The sequence below is a fragment of the Varroa destructor genome, unplaced genomic scaffold (genome assembly GCF_002443255.2).
Source record: "Varroa destructor unplaced genomic scaffold, Vdes_3.0 BEIS01000002.1, whole genome shotgun sequence".
Lineage (NCBI taxonomy): Eukaryota > Metazoa > Arthropoda > Arachnida > Mesostigmata > Varroidae > Varroa > Varroa destructor.
In genome coordinates, this window is record NW_019211455.1 from 28,074,982 (window position 1) to 28,096,029 (window position 21,048).

Genomic DNA, 21,048 nt, shown 5'->3' on the forward strand with positions numbered 1-21,048 from the left:
ATCAATATGGGGGTGATATCAGATATCATACTTGTATGGGCAAGAGACAAGTACTGACGACAAGACCACTATTATGGGTCTATTATAGCTGGCGCAATAGGTATTTAGATCTGCGTTATTTTGCTGGACGAAGTGGCTACAAGATTTTTTTATATGGCAACGTTTCAATAAACCTTCAAGACTCTGTTAGTCAAATGACCGGTGAGGATCGCGGTACATTTCAACCGGTTCCGTTTCTCGGTTTGCCAGTTCCATTCGTCGAAAAATATAACGTAGCTGTACGGGCCCAAGGCCAGCAGTCTCCTTTGAAGTGAGGTGAGCCCGCTGTTTCTGAACCTTGACCCAAGCCATCTTCTCTAGAACGTCCTGTGAGCCACCGTATGCCTTGAAGATTCGATCCACCGTCAAACGCCTCAAACGTAAGGACGACACGGGAATCACCTCAACCTGGCGAGCACCTCTTTGCAAGCGCCTGTAATGGATTATTTGAACACGTACGTCCGTATTGTGCAGAAAGAAGAGGGCAACTGTGTCCTAAAGCACGCTTTGGTATTAGTTCCCGTTAACGAGCTCCGCCTATTCCGAACAACTATAATGTCTACGCTTATTGTGTGTTCGGCGGCCGGCGGTACCTTACAGTTATTTGGTGCCTTAGCAGTGAAAAACGTTCTATTTCGTTAAAGTCATTTGTGTTTAGGGGGGGCTAATGAATTCTTTTCTAATATTGGGCTTGGTATACACATATCCTGGTATACATATACGCCATTGCATAGTGCAGCCTCCATAGCATAGAATCATCAAACGTAACTGTCGCTACCTTGCTGCACCGATAAGTGATCAAACGAGTGACATACGTACGCGTCAAGCTCTTCAGTTGAAAGTGTGATTGCTTCAATTCCATCGACTGTCTGGATAACGTCTCCAACGAACAATCTTTGTTTCCCCGATGTCTTCCATACGAAGTGGGCTGCATTCACCACCCAGCCATCCGTGTATCCTACGATTTGGGTTCGAACTAAACAGCGAAACTCTAGGAATTGGGCTGGATTCACCCCAACCGAAATTCGGGGGAGCGATTTTAACAGACAGCCGAAATCCGGGTACATAGCCGCCAGCCGAAACGGCGAAGAGGACTGTACGATAAATGTGGTGACGTCGTGCTGATGGAATGCTAGCTTCGCCTTTACGGTAGCCATCACCTCATTGATTAAGGACGTATTGTTCATCGCTAGCAGAAAGTCACCTTCGATTAACGGTAACGAGTCATAATAAAAACTATCAGAGAACCTTGTGACGTAAAAATACTTGCAGTTATCCTCACCGATCGCGCTCTCTATATGAATGCCCAATTCGAAAATGTTTCGCTTCGGAATGGTAATAACTAGGCGTTCGGCGTTATATCGGTCCAAATCAAACGTGTCGGGTATGCTGAGAGCAGGGGAGCTTGCATTATAGCCCATAACTTTAAGCAGCGGGCCTCTGCCTAATTTTTTTGGAAACCTAAAAACCTCCAAAGCTTTTCGAAATACAGGTGAAATAAACGTCGATACCTGTGGGTACGGGACATCCTCCAGCTTTGTGGGGTTACCCAATTTGTGAGGTCGGATGTCATCGAAAACCGCTTTCGGCGAGAGAGCTGCCTGTTCCGACTCGGTAAGATCTGTCCGACGAAAACGTGGCGGCACAGTTCGCTGGAGTAGTTTGCAGTAGCCGTCTGGTTGAGGGAATAATTTATCCGTTGTACTCAGCTTTTTCCAGTCAACACCAACGATGAACGGGTGCTTGTAAAGGTCGACACGATCACCGTACATACAACGCCCTCGGGGTTTTTTGGTTAATAGGCACTGGAGAAATTCTTTGGCTCCTCCCGACACAGGCACCCCATCTCGATCCGGAAACACCAGCGGGTTTCGATAAATTGCCCTTCGTATCTGGGCATCGTCTGCCCCATCAAAAGGAAATATCTTGGTAAATGTTCGATATAACGTGACCCCTAGAGTCCACCAGTCAGACGACCGACCATAGGATCTCTTGAGCACCATCTCTGGCGGCATGTACTGGGTGGGAATATTGAAATCCACATCATATGAGAACTCACCTATGCGGCGTTCCTGAAATACCAATTGCGACCTTTTCGGGATATGGGCAAGGCATATGCAGGCGTTGTGGAAGCCGACGAGTTTGACGCGCCCCGAACGTTCCATGATGACATTGTCGGTTGTTAGGGCACGATGCATCACCCCACAGCCGTGAATATGTTTTACGGCCGAAATTAACTGTGCAGCTATAGCACGAAATGTGTCCACGGAAAAATACGAGGACTCGGCTACGACATTCTCTAGCGTCAAGCCCCAACAATATTCGAACAAACTGACCATTTGGCCACCAGCTTGAAATCGCGCAAAAGGAGTAGCTACACAGCAGTGATGAATTAGGCTAAGAACACCTCCGGCGACTATTAGCTCTCGCTCTGTCATCACCGTTGATATGTCCATGGCGCACACAGTAAGTGAGCTCCGATGAGTGACTTTATATACCCGAGAGCACCTGCCAAGGGCGATTAGATGGTGCAGCTTGAAGTCCTGCATACGGGGAATTAAATATGAGTATGGGGTGCCATCCCGGGGTGCCGCATTTATACTTTCAGCTAGCCTCATAAAATCAAACGTCTCAACGTTAGCCAAACGCGCCATTAAGGCTGCCGCGTAACTGATATCGATGCCGATATTTCGCACATGCATCGCGATATAGTGCGCCTCCATCGGGTACTTTCTTTCCGCAATGAGATAAAGTTCATAAAGCGAAATAAACATTTCCTCAAGGTCTAAATAGATTAGAGCTCGTCGCTCCAACATATCTCTTATTGTCTGCAACCACAGAATCACTTGTTCACGACAGAAATACTGAAACGGTGTTATCTCCTCAGAGACGTTGCAAGTCGCTTTTAGCCTAGAGTTCACAAGACCGAGAGCGCATTTCAGTGGCCGTTCGAACATGACATTTGCTCGGGCTAGGCCGCGGAAGATATCCTCGGCCTCTCTTACCACTTCGTCATACTTCGATTTCTCTTTAGCGATTTCGTCACTCTCATCGTTCTGTTTACCAATTTGATTCGAATCCAGCTGCTTGTCTCGTTTTCTAGGCCTGTTCGTCTTCTTTAGTCTGACCACATGGTGATTTGGCACGAAGTCGTCCAGCGTCATTTTAGCGGATGAACGACCCCTATAGCCGCGGGCACCACCCTGACGAGTCGTTGCAGGTGGCGATTCCCGTTCGTTGTTTCTAAGTACAGTAACACCGGTTGTGGTACTGACATCCATAGCGGAGGACAGATAGCTGTTTACTGAGTTAACGGTAGCTGGCGTGGCCGACAACTTACGTTCGTTATCGATGCTAGAGCGAGCCATTGCATTGGGCCTGTGTTTTTCGACGTGGTTTACAGATGATAATTTGTACTTCCCCTGGTTATGGCCCACCGAAGGCTGTTCACATGATCCCAAATTGTGGGAAAATTTCGAATTGTCGTCTTTTGCAGTGTCTTTATGATCATTCCTACTTTGACGTTTGCGGTCGGCCTCTTTTAAGGATGAAGGGCTCTGGGATTTTCGCCGATTGCTCATGAAACTTCTGTTATTAAAAACTTCGTTGTTCAACGAAAGGCGATTGTCGCGCTTCGCTTGCTATCGTGGGGGCACATTTTTAGCGAGAAAATAAACAGCTCGTCTCGCAGCTGTCACCGAAGTAGATGTCCATTCCCAAAATGTTTGCTATTATATGATTGTGTGGCGTTTAGCAATACCTGCGATGTCTGGTACTCGTAGTTATCTCCTGCATTTGCTGCGTCTGGTTATGAGGATAAGATAATATAATTAAAGATCCTTGTTATAGCTTTTAAAGATTGCTGAAGTTACTTTCGATGTACAATACCAGCTCACTTTGTTTCGCCATGTTTAATGAATTTATATTGATATAAGGAAGCGGTTCATTAAAACAGTGCTCTAAGAGATTTTTAAAATTATTCCCAATCTGTGACTGATTGCAAAGAAACTTCTACCAATTGGAAATCAGCCATTTTTGACTTGGTGTGTGCACAATACGCAATAGTCGTGGCATCATCTCACCCTCGCTGTCCAATGTTTCGGCGAGATGCTTATCAACCGGTGCGATGGAGAACATCTTTTCACGCTCTGAAGCTCTCTGATTAAGCACCCAGTTAATGTTCTGCTCAGAACTCACTAAGGCTTCAGTTATGTGTAGGGGCATCGTGAGGGGTGCCCAATGCATTAATAGGACAACTTGTTGCATCTAGATCAGGAAGCGGAACTCACTGTGGTTGAGCTTTTAATAAAGTTTGTTTTATAAAGTGTACGAACAAAAAAGACATTATGCATTTCAGAATAGCTACCACAGGTCAAATACACGTTCTCTTTGAAACCGGAACCAGATTGCCCTAGCACTAACAAGAAGCATTTTGGTACCTTTTCTAAGTTAGGGATTATTAGAGCGAAGGTACCGGTTAAGATCCAAGCGAACTCCGCGTACCATTGATAGGTTTGAAGTCGTTTTCCGACTCGATTGCTCGCTAAGTAACAAGGACACGGTTCTGTTTGTGTTGGGAGTGAGCAGAGGTCGATGCAGTTCTTTAAGTGTAAGGGCATAAACCAGATTGGCGAGTGGTAGGCGATCTTCTAGTTGCGTAAATCTGTGAGCGTCGGAACAACCAGATGCAGCTACAGCCATAAAAAAAGTCCCAGCAATCCTGAAGATAGTGAGTAAATTATGGCATTAGACAAATGCTTACTTACTTACCTAAGCTAGTTAATTATAATCTGACAATGCTGTTAATTGTTCACTGTAATTTAGTAGAGTAGGACATGGCACGATGGTGTCTACTTCCACAGTGCGTCGGCACTATACATTTAGTATTTATCTGAACTTTATTGGCCAGCACGCTCATTTAGATAATTTATACGGATCTGAAGTAAGAAAAAAAAGCGCTAATTAACAGAGTTTATATTTAACTTCCGACCAGTTCAGCTTGTACACAGGAATTTCTATATCGGCAAGTAAAAAAGAGACGGATCATTTTTTTCATACCTGTCAAACGAATTACTATATTGTTATTAATTAGATATTACTATAGTAAAAATCAGTTTCTATACAGAAATGGTTCCTGCAGAATGAAAATAAACATTGTAAGGTTCAAATCGTCGATTCGTGTACGGCATTATGACGATGTAATCTTTAGGTGTGAACAGCTGCGAAATTCTATTTTCGTTTAGTAATAATTTTTAGTTTAACTTACTTGTAGATTAGACACGGTTAGCTGAACTTAGTAGACGAAAATTTGACATTACCATACCGAACCAATGAGAAAGTCTTCCTCTTTCGTTGTTTTTTTTTTTCCCAAAACTCTATTTGCCATTTCGTACAACCGGAGCAGTCACTATTTAAAAAAAGAAAAACAGACTCACGTTCTATAATTATGTTACTGCTCATAATGCAAGCAAGTACAAATGAACAACTGATAATGCCAAATGGCGCTGGCCGATTAGGGCGTCACACAAATTGCTATAAAGATAATACATTAATTATAGCTACCTATAATGTAACACTCATCACTGCACCAGTATCGCAATTATGGATGTATTGACTAATTATTTCGTACTATTTTTTTTTAGATGTTCTTGCTTAAGACGCTCGATATTTGAGGTGACTGAAAATCAAAGGGTGCCTGCAACTATGGGCGCATCGCCATCGAAGAAATTTCTATTTTTTTTTTTATAAAATACGAATTGCAGTTGCTAATTTTTCTGATTTATAGATTCTTAAAAAAAAAAATTGCTATAGCCTATCACACAAGTCAATCGGTTGTTTGAATGCGGTTGGTGTAGATTGTTTCATTCAACTTACATAAAAATCGATTGACCCACCCCGAAAGGGGATCTTTGTCAAAAAAAAATCCCTCTCTTAGAGCAATACGTCTCATCTTATCTGAACTATGTCACAAGTGAACATAAAAAGAATATGAAAAAGAATTTATCTACGATAATACATGCTGACGTTTTCAGCCTGAGCATTAGTATTTCATTAAGAGATAGACAAACCACCTCATAGTGTCTGGATTTGACGGCGAAAATATTAATCCAGGCCCGCAACGATCTGTACATATGTACACTCGTTGTCTGCATAGTAACAAAAAAAAAACATCGAACCTAATCACTTTAACCCCGCTAAAGCATGACCATATTTAAGGATTTGTTCGCTCAGTCGACAAAACGCCTCTTTAACAACAAACAAAGCTAACTGAAATATATATCGATACCGTTAATATAAAGTTCGTTTATACACATTTATTTGTGAATAAAGAAAAACGTTTCTTTTAATATATACTATTATAACACGTTACATACGTACTGCATAAATAGGGTAATATCTATCGTGTTAGAAAGGCTACCCAGCAGAGTAGATCATTTATCTCTACGACAATGCCAGATACAAACCCCTTTTTTTGCAACGACTTGTATAGGGGCTCGTTTGCGCCCACCGCATTCTTCACACCTTGTAACCCACAAATTAGCATCTTTTCCGACAGTTAAGAGCCCCGCAAAAAAAGGTTGGACACCTGTCTTAACACTCGATCTAAAGGCTTTTGATAAGACCTAGTAATTTTGTTGCGAAACAAGAAAGGCCTAAGGGTGGCGAATACATACGACGTCCTTTTATCACAATCAAATCTTGCATTTTTTCAACAGGCGGAAGTCGTCATTACTTGTTGACAAGTTTATTTTTTTGGTCTCTTGACGTTTTTTTGCCATCATGCCCGTCCACTTTCACCAGAACGTAGGCGAGAAAGTGCAAGATCTATTATCGTCATCGTTTAAATGTACAGGTGCACCCTACGGTATTAAATAAGCTAGCTAAAAAGTTGAGTGGAAAGGAAATTTTGGTAATGATTTGATTTCGTCAAGTTTATATAATCGATACTTTTGTAGTAACTTGTTTCAGCCAGTGCTTTTGCACAGATCATCGAATTCGGCACTTGACGGACATTCTAGAGAAAACAGGCCTTCATTTTCGGATCGTGTTTTCTGTTCGCGAAAAAAAAAATCACAATAGATAAAGCGAAGAGCACAACAAAGTAGACCCCCACGATCAGCACTAGTCAATCCACATATGTATCTGTTACTAGTCACATTATTTGTTTTATTCGGTGGTGGGATATGCAGTGCTTTGTAAGACGCGAATAGCTGGCAGCTTTGATACAAGCTTCCGTCTTGAGAAAACGTCCAAACGTGACATCATGAATGGTATAACATTTACGCCACTAAGATTTATCTTCTAGCTTATCGACGGACAAATTGAATAATTATATTTCGCCAAAATTATGGAAATATAATCTCCAGGTAGGATTGGTACTGTGCCAAACAGTAGCCATGTACAGAATATTTTTTTCGCGTTGACATTATATCCCCTTTAGCTAGAAGATATAGCATAATCCATAAAGTACGATACGTCAATTGTTATATATATATATATGTATAACATGTTATATGTTAGTGGTGTCCCCTTATTAACCAGCTATTTCATGGTCCTACTTTTTATAGTCCTTACATATATAGCTAGCTAGCTAGCGCCAGCGACACCATGGTTATTTATGGATGCAGTAACTCATCCATCAGCATCGGCCAGCATGTTTTGGATTGAATTGAATTGGACAAGATATGTATATGTAGAGAACTTTCAGCCCGTTTAGATATGACTAACTTCTCTACATCAAGGTACTTCTGTCGAAGACGGATAAAAATCGGCACTTCCCTCATACTAGAACTAAGTAGGTAATCAAAGTAGAATGCGTTCATTGGCACGGCCAATGGATTTACACGGCCTGGCATAGCCTACCTGTTTAAGTGAAAACTCAATTTTGGTAAAACGACAGAAGTAGGAAGCAACAATTCCATTTTACACGTACGAATGAGAAGAAGAAAAAAGTTTTACCATGAGACTTTGTAGAACTTCATGTTATAAATACGCAAATTTCGAGAGTTCAAGATCTAACTTAGCATTACATCTAAAAGTCTGTAGAAAAACTATTAGGACAAAGTTCAACATATCCAAATTGCCTGTTCAAAGTGCACAGTTAATACTAGTTTAGTTCCTAACACCGATTGTACGAGATGAAGCCACTGAATCTGAATATAGTTTTTGGTTCGGGTGCTTTAGAGTACATATATACATACGCCCCATTTTTTTTCTCTATGGAAAAAAAAACTAGGAATAGTATGTATGAAAGAAAGCCGTTTTCTAGGAAACTTTATTGCTTTTCATGCAAAGCTATTGTGCTTGGAGACGTACTGCATGTAAATCGTAAATCGGGATCGTAAATGCTGTACGTCGTCAGCATCCTTTAACTTTACAACCTTAAACGTCTTCGTTTGCCCAAGTGTCCTGACTTCATATGGATTGGCTGGCTATAGCGATATACAAGCGTATTATGTAGAAGATGTTGAGATTATTATGTATGTTTACATATATGCACGATAGTCACAGTAAGTGAACTATAGGTTAACTTTCATTCGTGATTAATAGTTGTAAGCAATATTTTGTTCAGAACAATATCGATACCGCCCTTACGTCTGAATAACTCTAGTACTACTTTTGTTCAAAACTAAGGCAAAAATATAAATTTCTGTCATGTTCAATACGAAGTTAAGATGAAGTTCTGCTATACTTCAGTGAGTTAGCGTAATGGAAGAGGTCTGTTAGCACGCCCGTTTGACCTAAGCAGCCGGCATAGCTTCGTAATCTAATTTGCAGTGACGCGCAAAAATTGCAGGATGAAGATCAGTAAACCTGCTCAAACGTAAATGAAAGGGCGTTATTGCTTTTAAAGTATCACACTATAATCTATAATATTTTACTTTTATTTCGTGCTTAAAGTCCGTGAAGTCCAAATACGTCATCATTTACGCAAATCAAAACTTAAAAACAAAGCCCGCTACGTGTAAGGTTAATCTAAACTATGCAGTAAAAAGGAATTTGTCAATGAAATCCACGTTGTAAAAATGGGTTTGTCTTGCATGGATTCTGTTCATTGAAACTCTCCGATATCTGTACGAGCCTGCAGTCTACCTTTTTTGCTCGAACGGACTTTTCTTTTTCTTTTCCAAATCCTCATGGTGGTAAAGTGAGTCGAAACTGATACTCGATACGAGCGCCCCGCAACGAAGAAGCAAAAGTGCGACAGATCCTAACCGCTTTAAGTTTCCTTAATCGTTTAGTTTTTTTTTTTTGTTTTTTGGACTGTGCTGTCTACCCTGGCATGGAAGTTAGCTACAAAAGGAAGAAGCACGCACTATCCGGTTCAAGTGTAGTGATACCGTGAACAAGATCAGTTGATCTTGTTCACGGTATCACCGAGCTAAACTAACAGGACGGTTATCTTCTATTTGTAACGCTTGTAGGTACTCTCATTCATAGTTTTCCGTCGTCTTTTGCGGTCTTGGTCGCGAGTCAACTTGTTTCAAAGATCTCGAGATCGAACAATAACAACGACTGACTATGTGCTAGTCGAAATGGTAACGAGAACGGCCGCTGCCTAAAGGTTCGATTGTTGATGGCGCAATAAATACGCTACGATTTGTACACTTTATAAAGCTAAATCAATGGATTTGTCTACAATAAACTGCATAATATTATCATTTCTTGTAGCGTATACAGTTAGCGAATGAGTATGCACTGTTTCCCTTTATTAAAACATTTACCCTCGTCCCCATTCAATATGTATATACAAGTGTGCAGAATTAGTCTACAGTCTTCTTTGGTAATTGCACAACATTTATATAACGTAACTTATATGATGCTGTAAAAACACATTTGCAATAAATCAGGTTGAAGGTTTTTAATAAACAGTATTGGCATGTTCGTCAGCATATTTTGTACACGGAGGTTTATGCTGCTTTGGTCGTAAGGGCATTCTGAATTATGCTGTCACGATAATCGTCTAGCGTTATTATGTTGCTTGCTATAGACTAGCAGTTCCCTACGCTCGCCCTTTTTCTTCAATCCGACCGTTCGATTTATATCGCGCCACGATGCTCGCGCTTCTACGGTTTTCGATCAGCTCTCGTATTAAGGCACAGCTGACGTGTACAGCCAAAGCGTATTTTCTACTGCTGGAGTGAACACGCTATCGGTGAAACGGTTGTTTGGTCAGTCGCAGGCCGCATCTTATCACGCATCAATACGCTGCTAAGATGTCGCAGAGTCACGCCCCTACATATCTGAACAGATATCGGTAATTGCTGTGCGAGCCACTATCAGTGCTATCGACATAACCTGTAAGTGGAATAGATGTGCTATGAATTGCCTAAATAACCGAAAGTAAGTTTTGTCCCAGCCATATAATTGCAAAGTAACTTAACCTTAAAGGAACCATAACTATATTGATGTAGTTTCAATGTAACGTTTAATTCTCAATTTATGCTTTTCCTTTTCCCCTTCCGATTCCTGGAAGGCTAATAGAAATAGTTTGTTCATTACTATATAGCTGCTGGAAATTTGTATAATATTAAGCCCAGCCCAGCGGTTGGCCTACTGAATCGCAAGGCATGTGAAGTTGCCGAGGGCTGTACGTTTGGCTGAAGTGCTAAAAAATGTTTAGAATATTATTTAGAATTGCAACAACAAACAACTGCAGCTTTCTGCAATTATGTTTGTCTAGAATAATAACGACTACAGTGATATTAGTTACAATTACGGTGATATTAGTCACCGTAATTGTAACTAATATCACTGTAATATGCACTGGTCATAATGTAGAACGGTGCCTGAAAGGCCCGGACATAATCCTCGCAGCATTTACATTTAACAAACTGATGGAACATAACAAACGTCTGGGCTCGTCCGCGATTTAGACCCCGGACCTCTCGCACCCAAAGCGAGAATCATACCCCCCAGGCCAACGAGCCACACACATTACAACCACTCTCACTTTTTCACCCTACGAGTATACTGCTGGAGGAAATTATTTCCTAATGCTACCGATAGACACCTTGGCAAAAAACCTACGAGTAGACAATGAAAATACCTACATAAATAACCGTGTAGTGGTAGCCCATAAAATTACACCTCCAAAACACGTTTAGAAAGAATTTAAAACCTGTACACTTCTCAAGACCTACACATTTACAGTTCCGCTGCCCGATATATACGAGAGAAATTCAAGTAGACCATCGCAAGGTTGTCAAGAAGCAAAAAGACAATTTTCTATTGAACAACAAAATAGAATATGGAAATCCCAGCAAATTAATCTACCTACGCACCATCGGCATAAAAATTACGTTACCATGCTGCATTCAGAGACGCGCTTGAGATAGAACCGTTATTGACTAAGAGGCACAGAACCAATAAATAAATCGTTGGCAACGAGTTAAACGCTAACGAATCGTCGACTTTGACGAAAGCGTCGTAATGTCCGATGCAGCCACTTTTAATTGCGAACAATGCCCAGCGATATAAAACGAAAGTGCTTTCACGCTGCACGCTTCGTACCTACGGTCTGGTGTTGAGGGTAGCAAAGAAGCACGCCATAACCGTGCCGCTCTTCCATGCCCTGAATGCGGAGTACGTTGCCCACCAATCCCGGCGAAGTATACGCTGTAGTAAACCGAGAATGGCGATAGAGCAGGCCCCAGCGACCAATGCGTGCTAAACAGTACGTCTTACATAATACGTTTGTCAGAAGAAGAGTTCGTCGTTGTTTAAAAAATAAAATAATAATGCTTAATTTGTTATCGGTACGACCTCGCAAATTACAATTGTGTACCTTGAGGGCCTAACAAGAACGAAGTAGTTCCTACAAGAGCATGCAATAGTCCACCTCTTAAAATGAAGTGTGTGTTAATGGAAAACTAATATCCAAGGACGTAGACAGCGGAAGCAATTCGCTTGCAATCAACGATACGAACGAGACTACTGGTTCTAACGTTCTGAATGAGAACCACTCCACCTCGATCCCGTTTGACAGATTGATCAAAATTGGTTTCGGCTTTATTTTCGTTAATTAACGTTCCGTGTGCAATTAACAATGACATGCACACCACCTTTGTTTTGCTATAACAAATAGATTTGTCACTGACGGTCGAGTAACATAGTTTTTGTTTTTTTTTATAAACACAACAGAACCCCAAGTGATCTGCAGATCAGTGTGAGTTCGTCATGCTTTCTGGCGCATTTCTCCGTCGCGGCACGAGTACATTTCACCATCGGATCGACGACACTTTTGGACTGGTAAACCATTAAGTTGTTGTTCCCGGAGCTCACAAATGTAGGACACGTTTCGGGGAATATTCACGTCAAGGCTAATGCTCGGCGCATGCCTACTAGAGTCGTACGTCACCATGGCGCTGCTGATATAGACAATCGGATGCATCACTGTCCTGATCGGCCTTAGCGGAACCTGCGAAAGCGGTTTTGAATATCAAGGAAACTAGTTTAGAGAGTAAGAACACCGGACATCCGCACAATGTATAGTTCTTTTTTTTTAACTGCTAGTTAAACAAGTTTGCTAAATAAATAGAACCAGCAAGATTTTTTTATCAATCTGTTCTACGAGATAAAAATTCATGTCAATTAGTTTTGTCTTTGTTTCCGGCTTTAATAATTATCTTCGTAGAGCGTCGGCAAATACCACTTCTATTTTTATTAAGCGCTGTAGCTTAGACATGTCCTAACGAATATTTATTATAATTGTTTCTATAATTTTAACCTTTTTTGAACGTCATTGGGGGGAGATTTCAGTGTAGAACAGTGATTTTAAATACGAACGTTTAAAATAAATGAATATATCATAATATTTGTCCTATCGCGTATCTGAGTATATATATCAACCTGAAAGTCCTCTTTAATAACGCAGTCGTAGCGCGTACTTCTTTCAACGATAATGTGACACAACCAAAATTGAAGCCTATCTTCTGCGTAGCTTAAATCAAAACGAACGCCGATCGAATGTTTTTCTTCGGAATCCATAAACAGTTTGCCATATGACTGATGAGGTAATCGTCTGACGATTTTATGTACAAAGTTCCTGTAGCAAACAATCACTATATTGTTAACCGGTGTATAAAAATTCACACTTGTTTCCAGGATACAGATCAAGGATACAGATCAATCTATAATCGCTATAGTAATGCCAGTAATTCATGTTTAAAGCGTTAAATATATACACATAACATGTATTATTTTATATATAAACATATAAGTTAGTATACCTGATGTCTAAGGGGCTCGAGCAAACTAGATACATTCGATAATGACTCGTCAGTGAACGAACGTTCCCTTAGTATCTCTATATTAGTTTCTTCCTGTTTTTGTTCTTAACTTGAACTACTTAAGTCTAATCAATTTAATTTCAAGTTCGTTCATTCATGAGTATAGCAATTAGGTATGTGCGCTTCGCTGTGACGCTAACCATTATACCTACGGCAGATATAGGTCCCCTCATCTCGTAGAAAAACTAAGGTCCGACATTGATTCACAGATGGCCTGCAAATCCTTGAAAGCTTTACCGCGGCAACCTTAAAACGCACCTCAGTCAAGCCTAGTAAGCTCACAATTACTGTAGACTGTGCCTTTTCAAAAAGAATGGCAACGGAGCCTGATAGGGTTATATAACTCACCACTCTTATAATATAAGAGTGCTCTGTGAACATTGCAACGTTGGGGTTTATCTCTAACAAAGAATGATTGACAGTGACACGGAGCGTTTTCCACTACTTACGTTCCATGTAAAAAGCAAGGCAATACTCTCAAAATCCATACATTTAAATGAGCTGCAATTGTACAGTGTTTTTGGAATCAACTAAAAACAAAGCGTTCTCAGAACAATCGTGCGAAGGCGAACAAAAGGCTGTGCGAAGGTACAAATCACCACAAAAACGCTCAATTCCACGGAGCAACAAAGGCAGCAAAATTGACAGCTGGTAGTGTTGCAGTACTCACCTAGTAAGAGTGCCTCCTGCCGTATCACAGGGGAAGCGGATGGGGATGAGACATCACATGCCGCGGCCAGAAAAATTATAGTAGGTATGATTAACGAAAGAGACAGAAGAGGGTTTGACAAAAATGATCAAAAATGTCGTCAAAGCCATAAGGGGAGAAAGAACACAAGAAACATCTGCAATCCAAGTGATCGATCAAGCCGAGAATGAGGCCACTAGGAAACTGCTCGAAGTGTACGGCAGACATTTTGAGTATGAAATAGAACTCTGCAGAAAAACACGGAAAATAAACAATCTCAAAGCGCGAAAAGACCCGGAAACCCGAGAGAACAAGGAAAACAATACGAGGGGACCTCAACAATAAGGGTAAAAGTGAGGGACAATAGATTCTACAAAGAGGTGCTGGCGGGATTAAATTCGAGGCTGAGGCCTACGAAAATCGACGGGAAAATCGGGATCCCACAAGGCGCAGGGGGAGATGTAGTGCTAAGGGTACAGGGATCTAAAACAGAAGAAGCCCAGAAAATCGCCAGCGCTCTCAAAGGCTAGGAAGACTAGGAAATCTGCGTACTATGGCCATACGGGATGTGGATCCTCTGGCTACGGAAAGCAGAATAGCCAATGACAACAGGATCGTGCAAATGGGACCCTACAAATGCAGGACTAGGTCCTCACACCGAACTGTTTCCGATGCCAGAAAGTAGGTTACAACAAGCCTACGGGTGCAAGAAAAGAAAGCAGACGGAATACGATGCTTCCACTGCGGTAACACAGGGCATCCAGGCAATATTTGTGACAGGCTGACCCCTTACTGCTACGCATGCGAGATTGATGGCCACAGAGACATATCAATGTAATGCCCCAAATATAGGACATTAGTGGATCGAGCCCGAGATACACAGAAAAGAGTAGGAAAACGTCAAAGCCCCCCACTCTCTTCTGGGGAAAGAGCTACGAAGACAGGAGAGCTTACGTATCATTCCTGCCAGGTCCTGTCGTGCCACGGACAGTTTCAGACTTACATGGCAAAGAGCGGCAAAGTGCAAGCGGACACCTGCGTACTCTGCTCGTCGGGCATGAAAGACAGTAAAACACACCGCACTAAATGGGGTCAGAGATAAGTAGGCACACAGAGAGGTATTAATGAAGGATAGAGTAAAGGAAACAGTGGAAATGATGACGAAGAACAGGGGAAACTGGAAGAAGTTTACGGTATTTTATGACGACATTATGAAAAAAAAAACAGCTCGAAAGGATGCGCTGCAAGAGAATAACGGAAGCTCGAGATGAGCAAAAATCCGATATCCTATAGCCGCTTTTTATGGGAGAGCAGGGCACAAGACCCAGCCCAGGAACTAGCTTATCTGGAGAGGAGGGGAGCTAGACCGGCGGATAGACCGGAACGTGACAAATGGGATAGTAGCTCAACGCCCGTTCCTGCAAGCTAGGATTTCGAAGTAATATTAAACTATATCCCGAACCAAAGCCCAAGTCTTCGAAGGGTCCAGGGTTTAGTTGGAAAGCTGTAACTTAACTCATCACTAAAATGTCTAGTAAATTGTAAACAGAGAAAAATGAAATTTTACTTATTAACAATCAATAATCTTTAGGCTCGGTACTGTTTAGAGTTAGTGTGAAATCAAGCCGAACTGGAGGAGAAATCAAATATTTGAAGTGTATTTGAATCACTTTCAATGAAACGTACTCCTATGCGATCATGCTCAGCCTGTAGTCCGCTCAATATTGAATAGCACTTCCACTATAGGTTAATCTAGTTAATGCATCATCCTAACTAAAGTAGGCCAACTGAAGTATTGCACAGCTTACATTGAATTCGGGGATAATGCCAATCGTTTGACCGTCCGGCTACTAAAATCCAAGACAAAAGCCATCACTGCCTTTTTTACTGGAATAATGAAGGCTAAAAATGGCACCCCACGCGATATACTTTGGACTTCACTCACATTTAGTTCAAAATGTGCCTGAAATGACCAAATAAAAGATTGTAATCCCTGAAACACCTTCGGGAGAATCGAGCACAGACTAAACAAGATTTGCTTCGAAGGATATATCGTTTTATGCTTACACCTCACTCAATATGATGCTGTATAACGGGCTGGCCTAAACATAAGAATGAACCTATGAGTGCTATGATAAGATCTTTCTGGCCATAAGTCATTGAGCTGTGAAAAAAATCACAAGTGAATCCGCTGGCGCATCAGCATTGAGGAAATTACCCCCTCTCTGGCCTAAGCACAATAAGTTACTTTCACATCAGCATTGAGGAAATTACCCCCTCTCTGGCCTAAGCACAATAAGTTACTTTCAAGGAAACTAGACGTATCCAGGAATCACAAGCCTACACAGAGTAAAACATACTGTGACGCTACAACGAATCGCAACGAATTACATCGGTACAAAGTGGCCTAGTCCTACTAAAATACAGGCATAGCACATTACTGCTACCTTGAACATCTGTAAAAGCTGCTTAAATGTTAACTCAAGTGGTGAAAGTACAGGGTAAAAAAGTAAACAATGGATTGCGTACTATACTGTGAATGCTGAGAACTCGAGTGTTTAGATAGTTTTGAAGCATGCTGAAGTCCTGGCTCACGAGCTTCGTTGCGAAACCCGCATCGCGTGTTTCGTATTCCGGACACCAATTCCCAAGTGAATTCTGAAGGTCTCCCCAGTCGGCAAGCTCGTCTGTCTTGCGGACCGCGCCTACCGTTTTTCGGTTCTGCACTGCCAATATAATGCTCACGATCAAAGCGACGACACCAAGAGAACAAAATGCGACGATGAGGAGCCGAGGCCACCTGCACAGCGACGGGTAGCACTCAATACGAACTAACGGACTCGACGGCTACGTGTGCTTGCTACATTGCCTTATCACTAGTATTAATTTGAAATTTTTCATGCGTGTATGACAAGCGAATCATTTGGGGGTAGTCGGCTACACATGCGTGTAACAAAAAAGAGACGCACCTGTTCCGGGATGTAATAGGTGTCAACGTTAATTTAATTAAAAACATCTTTCGAAGAAATTTTTTTTCTGTTTACTCGATTAACATGTTCTAATTTCCATAGCCCAAGCAATATGACTCATACCTGTCGCAGATTGTCAGAAAAAAAATAAGACTAAGTGTGCAATGGTCTAAATATAAATCGAGATATTTACAAGACGGGAAGCATTTATCATGTTGCATGTTCTGCAGTCGAACTCAATTTACTCAATAAAATAATCGAAAACATTAGATTGAATCTGGTATCTCTCTTATTGCGAGAACTCGCTCTAAACCGCACGAGAGCCAGAAAGATGTTTTGTTGTGAAGACGTCTGGCCTGCGTACCGCACACACAACCAGGGGTATAACAAAATGTCTAATGACAGTTTAAAACTCCATTTTAGGCGATAGAATATGGTGAAGAAGGAGGAGAAAAATGGAAATTCCAAGGAATTTCGCTCCACCCTGTATGTATATATCATAGGTCGGCCTGAGATCGGTCCCTTTTTCTGTCAGCCTTCGGTGTGTTGTCCATGACTTTCTAACACCATTCATATAAAGGAAAGCTACTAATGAATTCAGCCGAAATGGTGTAACAAACGCAGAGCACTCCATAAAAAGAGCGTGTGGATTTACAAGCCAGACAAAGATAATAGTAAAGACATCGTTAGCAAATACTAGTGGCCCAATAGGAAATGCCTAACGGGCATGCTAGAATATACAAGTCGGGTGATGTTTTATGTTTCATATATATATATATATCATAATAGTAAAGTGTATATATTTTTATACACACACACACACACACACTTTACTATTCGACCCCGTATAGGGTGGGTTTCTTTTGAAACACTTCTTTGAACGCTTTAAGTTTATGTCCATTCTTAAATAGCATGTTGATCACACTCTAATAATTCATTCACTTGGCTTGTTATGTCAGACTAACTATCATATGATAACAATGAAGAACATTGTTTACTCACATTTTTCGGTGCGGTTCATCGGCATCTCCTCCCCTTAGTAGCTGCCAAAGAAAGAATTCCGCATATTTACTCTTAGTATTTTTTATCTTTGGGTTCGCGCTGTCCGTAAAATCATTTTTTGTTGGTAGATGTTTGTCCTTTGGCCTATTTTCATTCCTCTTCAGATCAATCTTCTCAGTGCCCTCAGAAATCGTCTCTACCGGTTGCTTGAAGTACCGTCGAATTCGTGGCGACTGGGCGGTTCGACTGGCGAGAATTTTTGCACTCACCCCAGGTTGCTTTCGACATTTGCGTATGAGTTTACTTATGAGCGGTGGCTTCAAGTTTTTGGCCTTTGGTTTTCGACTATTCCGTGACGATTTCGCACCCCAGGGCTTTGCCGATGTATGTGTTACTTTAGAATCTATACGTGAGGGTTTAGCGGCTGGAGCTATAGGTTTATCCACCTTAGCAGAAGGTTTTAGATTAGCGTTTGTGGGCTTCCGAATAGCATTGGTGGGTTTGAAAGGCACATCCCAAGGTTGCGGCGTGAGGCTGGTAAAGGTCGTTTTTGTGTTCGGCGCATAGGGAGGCGTTTGTGCAGTTTTCCCGTCCTTTCCTAAAGGTTTCGGACACTGATCATCAGATTCCACAGTAAGTACAGAGGCTTTCAGATTCGGTTTTTGATCTTCTAGAATTGGCTTTTGTGTTTCTCTGCTTGAAGGCCAAGATCCAGAAATGCGTTTTGTAGATTGAGTCTGCGATTCAGGATTTGGTTTTGTACTTTTAGCTTGAGATGCAGGATCCCGGTCTCGGGGCTTTGTGCTACTGAGTCCCGGTCGCAGACGCCGCTTCCGAGATTTCCGTCCTGAGCCCCGGAAGCTCGATTTCTCGTTCGGGATTTTTCGGTTTAGAGATGAAGGTTTACTATCCCTAAGTGACCTATCCCTCTTTGACTTCATCGGGTTAGGTCTCAGGTAGTATTTGCTTAGCTAACTGTAGGCTTTTAACCCAAGGTCGTTGTTCTTCAGGGATGGATGGTGTATATTTCATTGTGAGCGCAATATCAAAAATTGTCGAATTTCCGGGAATCTGACTTGCAAGCCTTTTAAGGCGACGTCCGTATTTTAGGGAAAGGCGGAAATGAGATGCCAATACAGTGCTTAGTACGTTGTTTTCTGTGTTGCGTTGTTGTTTTATACAGCCAATGCTAAATTTCTGGGCCTAATAAACGCTTTCTTTCGGTTAAAAAGAAAAAGAAACAGCTGAAATCAAAACACATCAAATAGGCCAAAACTAGGGCTATAATACCTGTAGCGCGGCGAGGCCAATCCTTAGTATTATATATTAGATGAAGGGAGTGCATTATTTAAACTTACAGCTCAAGCTGTGAAATCAATTAAGTTTGCTTTTGAACGACGAGGCTAGTGAACATCTGCCGATAAAAGAGCAAGTATTAACCTATTTTTACACATAATCTCAAGCTCTATTCTTACAGGTGTATTGACGAGTCACTACTAGAAACTTCGAGAGTATTCAATTTTCAAACTCAATTCACTTCAAAAGTACCTCTAAGATGTCTTTACGGATTTATGAAGCATCCCTGTTAACTGAGGGGGAAGAAGTCGTACCTATTAACAGCAGCAGGATTACCCGCGAGCGATACGTGGTCCGGGCGCCGACGATTTTCATTCAATGTAAATTCAATCTACCGGCCTAACAGTAGCAAAGTGTTTATTTTTTTAGCCGATATAATAGTGTGAATAAGTCTAAACCGACTATGTAATTAAAATGATTTTTCATTAGAATTATGTTGCTGTAATCAAAAAAGGCAGAATAATATATTATGTTTTAAGTGGTAGCGCAGAAGACTGCGAATTTTCACACGTTTTTTTTTTCTTTTTATTATAACTGCAGTTATCTGTAACGATACTTCTAAGTGGCAAACATCAGGCCGACAATGACGGACTACGTATTGCATTTTTCCCTAGCCTTTATTTATTCTTACGTTTCACATTGTAGCTATATACAAATATAGCAGAACAATAGGAATTTGGGTGATTTGAGTGAGTTTTGAGGGATTTTGGTGAGTATCGTATGTGATTTTCACCATGGAAATATCTCTAGCGAACACGCGGTCCAACCGAAACGATTCCCTAAAAACGTATTTACAAATTTGTTTATATGTAGATAGAGTTAAGAACGTGCTTTGTGGAAGGACAGCCGTTTACTTTACGGCTTGTTCAAAACGGTTGTGAGGTAAATCTTTTGCTTCTTAAAAAGTCTTATTGATTACGAGTTTCTTTCAGTTTACGCTAATATAGCTTCAGACGCAACAGGCGAAAAACCCTTGCTCAGGTAGCTCACTTGCGTACAAACAAACTGTACAAGTATTAGTATTTTATTGGGTATTTATTAAATTGCTGTTGGTCCGCGAGTGTATATATATATATATATATGCGTGTGCGCGTGTGTGGCTAAAAAAACACAAGGGCAGGAACGCCTCACGACGATTTCGTGCTATCGGCAAGCTTATATTCATGTAAGTTTCCTTTTAAAAATATGTTAACAACACTCGTTGAAAAGGCATATAGAAAGTACAACTTGTGTACCTTTACGGTTGTGTAGAAACTACTTAATAGTTTAAACCGAGACTTTTCGGCAGTATAGAATGGTAACGCTGACGAAATCAATGACGTCGCTAGGAGTGGAGTGGAAAAATAAAATAATGAAAATTATAATATATAATAATAATAAAACATTCGATTTGCTATGTACATGCAATACTAGATCGTACGAGAAGATTCTCACTTACGAGCTAGAGAAATATCAATTCATTGTACAATGGCATTTATAGCATCAAACAGCGTCTTCGTTGGTAACTGTTTATTGCGCACGACAAAGCCTGCGGTGGTCCTTACGATTTCGTTCAAGAAATCTGTCTCCTTGAAGATATCTGATCGATAACTTTTCAAGCGCACAGAATTTTCTGAGCTGTTTAGTTGCTCACCCACCAGAGCATCCGTTCGAATAGGGAACAATTACAAAACACCAGGATATGTACACAGCTTTTGTTGTT

General features: G+C 41.1%; 1 protein-coding gene across 1 annotated transcript; it reads right to left on the reverse strand.

Annotated features, from left to right (window-relative positions):
- Positions 1 to 12,010: 12,010 nt before the first annotated feature.
- On the reverse strand, positions 12,011 to 19,825 carry LOC111244358 (uncharacterized). The gene is made up of 5 exons (XM_022791369.2): positions 17,991 to 19,825; positions 16,549 to 16,819; positions 15,828 to 15,982; positions 12,892 to 13,087; positions 12,011 to 12,460 (listed from the first exon to the last, which is right to left on the reverse strand). The coding sequence occupies exons 1-5, from the start codon at positions 18,929 to 18,931 to the stop codon at positions 12,218 to 12,220; spliced, it is 1,806 nt and encodes a 601-aa protein (XP_022647104.1). The 5' UTR covers positions 18,932 to 19,825; the 3' UTR covers positions 12,011 to 12,217.
- Positions 19,826 to 21,048: the final 1,223 nt, after the last annotated feature.